Genomic DNA, 9,283 nt, shown 5'->3' with positions numbered 1-9,283 from the left:
TCAACTCTCAACTCATATATATATAAAATTAAGAAAAATTAATTTTAGGATATCATGTATATTATTTAAATGAGTAAATCATTATTTTTGAGTTTTGACCATCAAAATTTAAACGTTGACAAAACTAATCATAAAAAGCTACTATTTCAACCCACGAAAGTTAAAAAAGCTGACACCTCTATTCATAGAAGAAGAAAATTACTATTTATACTCATGAAACATAAGTTCTGCACAACAAAATTATCTAAACACTAAAAAATTACCTAAAAATCTCAAATTACCCTTATCATTACCACTACTACCATCATCCCCCATCTCTCTCTTCGCATCACCTGAACACCCTCCGATCTAACCTTCATTTCTCTGCCACAAACCACCTCATTGCCGCTCCTTCATCACCTCAATTAAAGTACAGTGTATTGAAAAATAGTGACCTCATGAATTACCTCGGATAAAAGCACCTTTGGAGGAATCAAAATCAACTCAGAAAGAAATTTGAAATGGATGACAATGGGTGAGAGTCAAAATTAGATCTTGGTTCCAGTTGAGTGTGAAGCTGTTTGAGTAAACAAAACAACGAAAAGGGTGTCATGGAAAAAGCTGACAAAAATAGGGCGAAAAATGATACAGATCCAAAGTGTGAAGAGAAAGGATCAAATCTGAACAACCAAACATAGAAGTCTCATGTATTTTGATTCACTTTTTCTGGGAGGAAAGAAAAATGGCGAAAGAGACAGAGAGAGAAAGAGCTCGCTGCGATTTTGGTTCGCAAAGGAGACCGCGGTGGTGGCGGCTAACGCAGGGCCCATTTGGGGCACTGGTTTGGTAATGAGGAGAAGGTGGCCACGGTAGGTGAGGGTGGTCGGCAGTGAAGAGAGAATAGGGGGCATTGCGACTCTAGGGTTGCTGGCGGCGGCGATGCAGGGGCTGGTGCAAAAGTCCTTTGGTCGGCAAGGGCGAGACAGGAAAGGAGAGAAGGAGGGGTAGTCATTGACGCTGACGCTGGAGGCTGCAAGAACGAAAACAGAGGCCGCGACATTTGTCACGGAGGAGGAGAGGTGGCTTGTGGCTGAAAAAAGGCCGCGACATTTGTCACAGAAGAGGAGAGGTGGCTCGTGGCTAAAAAAATTGCTGCTAGGATTGTTTAAAAATCAATTAATTATTGGTGAGAGAGAGAGGATGGGATTAGTGGTGGTGGTGGTGGTAAGGTGACGAGCAGATGAGGATGATGGAGTGACTAGTGGAGAGGAGAAAGATAATGCAGATGATGATAAGGGTAATTTGGAGTTATGTAATTTTTTAGTGTTTAGATAATTTTGTTATATGAAACTCATGTTTTATGGATACAAATGATAATTTTCTTTTTTTTTTTATGGGAAGATGTGTCAGCGTTTTCAACTTTATGGATAAAAATGTTAGTTTACTCAAAATTTAAGCCAATCTTATACCTATAAATGATGAGTTCCTTAGACAAAAATACTTAATTATTAAATTTTTGTTGACTCTATAAAAAAAAACATATTAAATTATAAAATTATCCTTCTATCACCATCTTCAATCTATTGAAACCTAACTAATGCCCAAACCTTTAAACGACAATGTTCAGTAACCAATACGACACCAACATTACAACATGGGGCTCGCGCGTTAAGAGGCTCTTTCAGGTTGAATACGCCATGAAGATAGTAAAGCAGGATTCTACTGCAATTGGCTTCCGATCCAAAATGCACGTCATTTTGACATGCGTCAACAAGGCCAACCCCAAGCTCTCTTCTCACAAGAAGAAGATCTTCAAAGTCGATTACTACATCGGCGCCGCCATTGCAGAATTCTCCGTCAACGACTGCGTTCTGTCTTGGTACATGCGCAACGAGTGCATTAACTATTCATATATCTACGAGTCTTCTCTTTCCGTTGGACGACTGGTCGTTCAACTCGCCAACAAAATTTAAGTATCAAGATTTAGAGTTTTTATTTTTCTCATTAGTAATTCAATTATTGGATTATGTATTGATGTGCTAGGATTTATTTTGTGTTTTAAAATGTTAAATATGTATATGTAATTTTGGTATTTTTTGTTTTTTAAATTAATTTAAATCGTTAAATTTGACCATATTGATTGATTTTTAGATTTGTGGTATTATTTGTAACTGTGAGTAGTGATGAAGTGAAAAAGAAGAGAATAAGAATAGTTTTCTATCGATGAGTGTGACTGTGTGAGGTTAGAGATAAATTTTGTGTTTTTGTTAATGTTATTAAAAAAAAAGTTAAGAATAAATTGAAGATGATAAATAATATAACATATTTTATATAATCGTATAATTATAATTGTTTTTTAGATAATCATTCACATATTTAATATAAAAGATAATTATTTTTATTAATGTGATATTATATAGGGCAAAAAACACAATTAAGCCAAGGGAGGAAACAAATTACATGAATCAGCCAAACTGAAAATAGCTTTACGAATCAGTCAAAGCACATTACTATGTAATTCGAACTACATTAACATATAATTCGAACCAACCTAACTCGAATTATGAAGGAACATGTGATTAACCTAATTCGAATCTACATGGTTCGAACTACCAATGCATAATTCGAACTAGGTTTGTTCGAATTACACACTTTAACGCTTCCCCAAGTAATTCGAACGGGGCTGGTTCGAATTACATAGGTTTCGGCTATATAAGGAGTTCGAATCAGCCTCATTCGAATCACTTTTCCATTCTCATACCCCACCAAATCCCAGAGAAAACGACACAGATTCGATCCAACAAAGACTCGAACAAAATACTCAGGCGATGGGAGACGATCCGGAAAGGCTATATCGGTTGGACGGAGTTGCTCATATAGCCGAGGTCATCAACAACGAGGTTAGTAGATAGAAAACTTTGTGCTAGCGGTTTATCTGACTTAGTGGTTTTGCATGCGGTTTTAGTGGCAATTTATCCTAGTGGTATTACAAGTGGTTTATTTTAGAGGTTTTGCATGCGGTTTAGTTGGTGGTTTATGTTAGTGGTTTTTATTAGTGATTTTTGTTAGTAGTTTTGTATGCGGTTTTGTTGATGGTTTATGTTGACGGTTTTTTTTTGTGGTATTGGAAGTGGTTTATTATGTGATTTTGTGTGCGGTTTATGATAGTGGTTTTGCATGTGGTTTTCGTAAGTTGATTTGTATGCGGTTTATGTTAGCGGTTTAAGCATGTGGTTTTGCTACTGGTTTGTTATATTGGTTTTGCATGTAGATTCTGTTAGCGGTTTCCATAAGTGGTTTTTGGTGTTAATTATTTTTGTCACTGATTTTCTAAGTGGTTCTAATAATGCTGTCCATGTAATGCGCAGCCACAACGATGCATCAGGAGCATGCGGCGGCAGCAGGGCATGCGACTTGATGAGCGGTATGTTTCGTACTTGCAGATGGCCAGATTATACCATATTGCGAGGCTGAACGATAGATGGTTCCGGTTAAATGAGCCCCTTGTCAGTGCCTTCGTCGAGCGGTGGCGTCCGGAGACGCACACCTTCCATATGCCGTTCGGAGAGTGCACGATCACACTTCAGGACGTGGCGTACCAGTTGGGGTTGCCAGTGGACAGGCGTTATGTCAGCGGTTGCCTTACAGATTTCCAGATATACATACAGGGTGGCCATCTAGCTTGGGTGTGGTTCCAGGAGTTGCTTGGAGTGATTCCTCCTCCGAGCCAGGTTCAGAAGTTCGCAGTAAACTGCACCTGGTTCGAGGAGACTTTTGGAGAGTGCCCCGAGGGAGCCGATGAGGAGACTGTGCGACGCTTTGCTCATGCCTATATCATGATGTTGTTGGGCACTCAGCTGTTTGCCGACAAGTCCAACAACTGCATTCACATCAGATGGCTTCCCTACGTAGCTAGGCTTGAGGAGATGGGTACCTACAGCTGGGGGTCTGCAGCACTGGCATGGTTGTACCGGTGCATGTGCCGAGTGGCGAACAGACATGTGGTGAAATTAGCGGGCCCACTTCAGCTACTTCAGTCCTGGATCTTTTGGCGCTTTCCTAGGTTTAGGCCTGCTGGGTATGATACCTGCAGCTGGCCGTTGGCCTCGAGGTACCCTACTCAGACTTTTCTATTTCAATTTAAAATAGTTAATGTTCATGTACGCTTGTAATGTATTACAAATCTGTCACACTTTTAATTAGCTATAACACCCATGTGAGATGCAGGTGGTCAGGTTACAACTCTTCTGGTAGCGAGAAGGGACCTAGAGTGCAGACGTGGAGACTGAGGATAGACATGTTACAGGCCAGGGATGTGAGTATACTACTGGCTAAGTTTATTTAATTAACTAAACTTTATGAATTTGGAACATGAATTGGCCTGACAATGTTGGAATTTTTGTGCAGTTTATCTGGATGCCGTATAGCTCCCCCGAGGTACTACAGGTTGTGCATCTGGAGGCGTTGGAGCCTCGGCATACGGCGATGTGGCGGTCTGTGACGTCATTGATATACTTTGCCGTTATAGAGTGGCATCAGATAGATAGGGTTCTACCGCAGTTCGGCGGAGTCCAGGCCCGTCCGCAGCCCGCCCTGAACATCGACTTTCTGATGTCGAAGGACGGGAGAGGCGGTGATCGTTGGTTCCCGTCCGCTTTGCAGTTCTGGCATATTCATTGGGAGAGTCGTGCGGACCACGTTCTCCGGTTCGATGTTGTTGCAGACCCTGGACCCTCACATGACTTCCTGGAGTGGTGGAGTCAGCATGGAAAGAGGTTCTTGTCACCAGAGATGTATTTGAGGGATCCGAGAGCCGTTCCTATTCCTGTGGAGGCATCACAGAGGGGTGCTGGGCGAGTTCCTGACATGGATCGTGTTGACAACGTACCGGATAGGCGTCGGGTCGAGAGGAGAGCCCGTGTGGGGACACGACGGAGCCAGCATAAGTGGAGGTGGCTGGACCAGGCTATGGACGAGGCTGACGGGGACGGTCGACGTGGAGGAAGACGACGAGGGCACAGAGGGAGACGGAGAGGACGTGATGCGGCGGACGAGCACGGTGATAATGGTGACGACGATGACGATGATCAGCACGGGCCCGTGGAGGGGGGGTTGCTGCAAGGCATGTTGTAGTTGGTGGTGTTAGTCCCCATGTTGGCGGGCATGGAGGCGAGTGGTACGGGTCAGGTATGGATGACGGGGCTGACCATGGTGACGGTGGACTTGGTTCGGGGCCGCTTGGAGATTACTTCGTTGGTGTCCCAGCCGATGATCAGACACTTCAGGAGAGTACGCCATGGGTTAGCCCGGGGATGATGTTTTCAGACTTCATGGCAGGTGATGAGCTTGATGCGGACTTCGGCAGGTCACACTTTCTAGAGGAGATTACTGCCATCATGCAGGAGGATGATGCGGACCGTAGGCGTTGTCAGAGCTCCGGCACACAGGCACCTTTAGATGTCGATCTGAACGAGCCTCCTACGATGCCTGCTGCTGACCATTTTGCATTGGGTGGTACTCCTCCTTCCGCCTACACTGCTGCGTCACATTCAGTTGCCGGGCCGTCTCGGGCACCCGTCCAGCCTAGGCCATCTGCATAGCCTGCTCCGAATGAGGAGGAGGATGAGATCGAGGACGAGGAGCCGCTTATCCGGAGAGGCCACAGGACACGGGTACCCCATCGTTGCTTCACCGGCTCGCATCTGTTTAGATGATTCATGTATCCTGTATGTTGTTTGTTCATGTTCATTGTTGTATCTTAGCCAAGTTTATTATTGTCGTTGATGTACTTTGACGATCCAACATGTAGTTTGGTTTTTTATGTTTCAGTATGTTGTTCCAAATCATGATATTGTACTTTGAAAATGGCTGTTTAGTGTTTATTTCAGTTACTAGCATAGTTTCCGCATCATGTCTTAATTTAATTTGTAGATTTATTTATTGCCGTGTGCATTCAACAAACATTTCGTTCAAAACTCCGGAAACAGAACATATTCATTAATTAAGATCCCATGCACAGTACATCGCATTAACATTAACAAATTCTATCGCTTATCAACTACAAGTAAGAAAACCGATAACAGTGGAATCTAAATGCCAAAGTGAAATAAACAAAGTACCAAAGGTAACAATACACCTACTCATGTCCCCCTGTGTGCTCTGCTCCTCCGACCTGTGGGCAACTCCGACGTGTGTGTCCGGGTTGCCGACAGAGGCCACATCTCTTTGGCCGGTTCAGATCTGCCTCATCCATATTGGTCTGTATCCGAGTGGACCTCGGATGACCCTCTCTCACACGCCTCTTGTTAGGGTCCCGGATCACAGTCGGCCCGTCATATGGTGGCCAGAAACCCTCCGGAATGGGAGGTGTGAATCCCATCTGATACACGCTAAACACCGAACTAAGACGATACACCTGGTGGACATAAGGCTGCCATGTGAGCCGTGAGTAGGCACAGCATGCCAGTGCGTGCGGACACGGGAAATGAAGTGCCTGGAAGTATCCGCAGTCACATATCTGAGATGCAAGCGAGACTCTGTAGCTACCCAGTGAGAACGAACCAGTCGGAGTCTCTCTGCAACGGTGAACTCCGAGTTATCCCTGTCGTACAAAGTCACCATGAAGCACCTCGCCGTCTTCAAGTTGGCCTCGATACACTTTACCAAGTTCTGAATGAATTGTTGTCCGGTTCCCAGCTGGGCTTCAGCCTCTCTCCCCTTGCGAACAAATAGTTCGGCCAACCTTCCGTACGTTGCCTTCACTAGCGATCACACAGGGAGGTTTCTGACACCCTTGAGGATTGAGTTCACACACTCAGAGATATTCGTCGTCATGTGCCTGAATCTCCACCCCTCATCACAATGCTGTGTCCACAAGGAATACTCAATCCGGTTCGCCTAGTCACACATTGCCGGATCTTCAGACCGCAGAATATCAAACCAGTAATCGACCTCTACCTCGGTCTTAGTGTACGCTGCGTTGACAAGTAGCCTCCTTGCGTCTTTGCCCTTGAAGGTTAGGGCGAAATTTGCCGCTACATGTCGAATGCAGAATGCCCGGTATGCAGATGGAGGTAACCAACCTCCGTCGGGAGCCTCAAGCGCGGCCTTGATGCCGTTATGCCTGTTCGATATAACCAGCAGACCCGGCTGCGGTGTCACATGCTGACGCAGGTGGGAGAGAAAGAAGGACCAGGACTCAGCATTCTCACCCTCGACTAATGCGAATGCAACAGGGAGTATGTTGGAGTTTCCGTCCTGTGCAATCGCGACAAGCAACGTTCCCCCATACTTGCCATACAGATGGGTGCCGTCAATACTAACCAGCGGCTTGCAATGACGGAATGCCTCGATACACGGTGAAAACGTCCAGAATAGTCTGTGAAAATAAGCTTGAGACTCGTCCAGCTGTCCACCAACTCGAACAGGGCTCGTCCTAAGGACTGCAACAGTACCAGGCATCGTCAACTGGACTCCTAACACCCACCTTGGAAGCTCGTTGTACGACTCATCCCAGTCACCATAGATGAGTGCAACAGCCTTCTGCTTCGCCAACCAGACCCTCCTGTACGTCGGCCTAAACCGAAAGTGTGCGGCCGTGGCATTTAGGAGCACCTTGATGTTGACGGATGCATCAGCCCTAACCATTGGCATAATGAATGCCGATATCACATGATAATCCAAACTCCTATGGTCGCTGGAGATGGAGGTGGCGAGACACGTATGCGGTCCATTGTACCGTTTGACTTCCCAAAGGCCCTTGCGCTGTCGGAGACTCAGCCAAATCAACCATGTGCACCCATTCCCGAACTCAGAACATTTGCCCACATACCGGCGATAGTCAGACTCCACTACCTTGTACTGTACCCCTCGGCGGATGCTGTAAGTCTTCACACTTTACAGGGCCTCATCTTTATCCTGAAATTACTGACCAACCTGGAACTCTGTCAGACCTGCAGACCCTTCCGCATCTCTAGCGCCAAATCCAGCAGGCTGCCCAGGAACTCCCTCCTGCCTCATTGCATCCAAGTTCAAAGAGAAAAAATGTGGAGGATACTGCTGTGTGACAGAGCTAGAACCACCTCCCACCCCAGCAGGTTCGCTCGCTCCAATATCATCGCCACTGTCATTAGCAATCATATCCAGCTCGACATCACCGTCCTCTGGATCATCCAACAATTCATCTCCAACCCCAGGCGGTGCAGCACACTGTAAAGAGGTCGGCAGAAATTTCCATGTTCCGACCTCGTCGCCTACACTGCCGTTGAGATCAACAGCGAACGAAGGGGAGGCGACAGGCTGGACGGGTGGCTGGTACGCAGGGACGAAGGAAGAAGCAACAGCAGGTCTGGAGCTAGAACCGGCTATCGTGGCTAAAGTGATGGTATTCCGGTTCGAACCCTCCGAGCTGGATACCACATCAACCAACTTTGCCAACAGTTCTGGTGTCCTCACTTCTGGAAACTGCCGGCAACAATGAAACATGACCTGCAAGTCCTCATCACTCCTAATCGTGAAACAATCATACTTCACGGTTTCCTGGAGCACAGTGATTGGAATGCGATAAAAAAATTTCTTAATCCGTTTCACACCTTCCAGACCAAGTTTCAGCAATACAGAGCTAACAAGGTCATCATAGCTTGTCGTAGGCCTCACGATAATACAGAGAGGATCCTTATCAGCGAACTTCACACCGGAACGAGTTTTCCTCTTAATCGATCCTCTGTGGTGAACCAACACTACAAAACTCTCCTCACTAGCCATCTTATCCCCTCTAATGAGAGCAACTCACGTTTACACCATATATATACAGGTCTGGTTCTCACTAATTCGAACCAGCCTAGTTCGAAATACTATTTGTGTAATTCGAATTAACTCAGTTCGAATTATGTATGCTTATAGTTCGAATCATGTAGATTCGAATTAGTGTGCATTTCGTTCTGTACAATTCGAGTTGAGTAGGTTCGAATTATATATAACTGTAATTCGAAGTAGGTTGATTCGAATTACATAAAGATATCCTTTGGTTGATTAATGAAGCAATTTTCAACTTGGCTGATTCACATAAATTATGGCTTTCCTTGGTTTATTTCTGTTTTTTGCCCTATTATATAATTAGATATACATATAAAATAATTTTATATTGACATACATCAAAATAAAATTCTTAAAAAAATGGTCAGCAAATTTTTTTTATTTTTAAAAATTGATGATGTGAAGAAGAAACACGAGTGGGAGAGTGAGGGGGCAGAATCCAGTGTGGGAAGGAGTACGAAACGGAAACTGTTATTGCCCACTCTCCTAC

At 44.9% G+C, this 9,283-nt stretch overlaps 1 protein-coding gene across 1 annotated transcript; it reads left to right on the top strand.

Annotated features, from left to right (window-relative positions):
* Nucleotides 1,551-1,952, top strand: LOC107616225 (proteasome subunit alpha type-1-B-like). The gene has a single exon (XM_016318211.2). The coding sequence runs from the start codon at nucleotides 1,599-1,601 to the stop codon at nucleotides 1,950-1,952; it is 354 nt and encodes a 117-aa protein (XP_016173697.1). The 5' UTR covers nucleotides 1,551-1,598.

Source organism: Arachis ipaensis, chromosome B09 (assembly GCF_000816755.2).
Source record: "Arachis ipaensis cultivar K30076 chromosome B09, Araip1.1, whole genome shotgun sequence".
NCBI lineage: Eukaryota > Viridiplantae > Streptophyta > Magnoliopsida > Fabales > Fabaceae > Arachis > Arachis ipaensis.
Note: the sequence above shows the minus strand (reverse complement) of the source record. Positions and strands in the feature narration are given on the sequence as shown.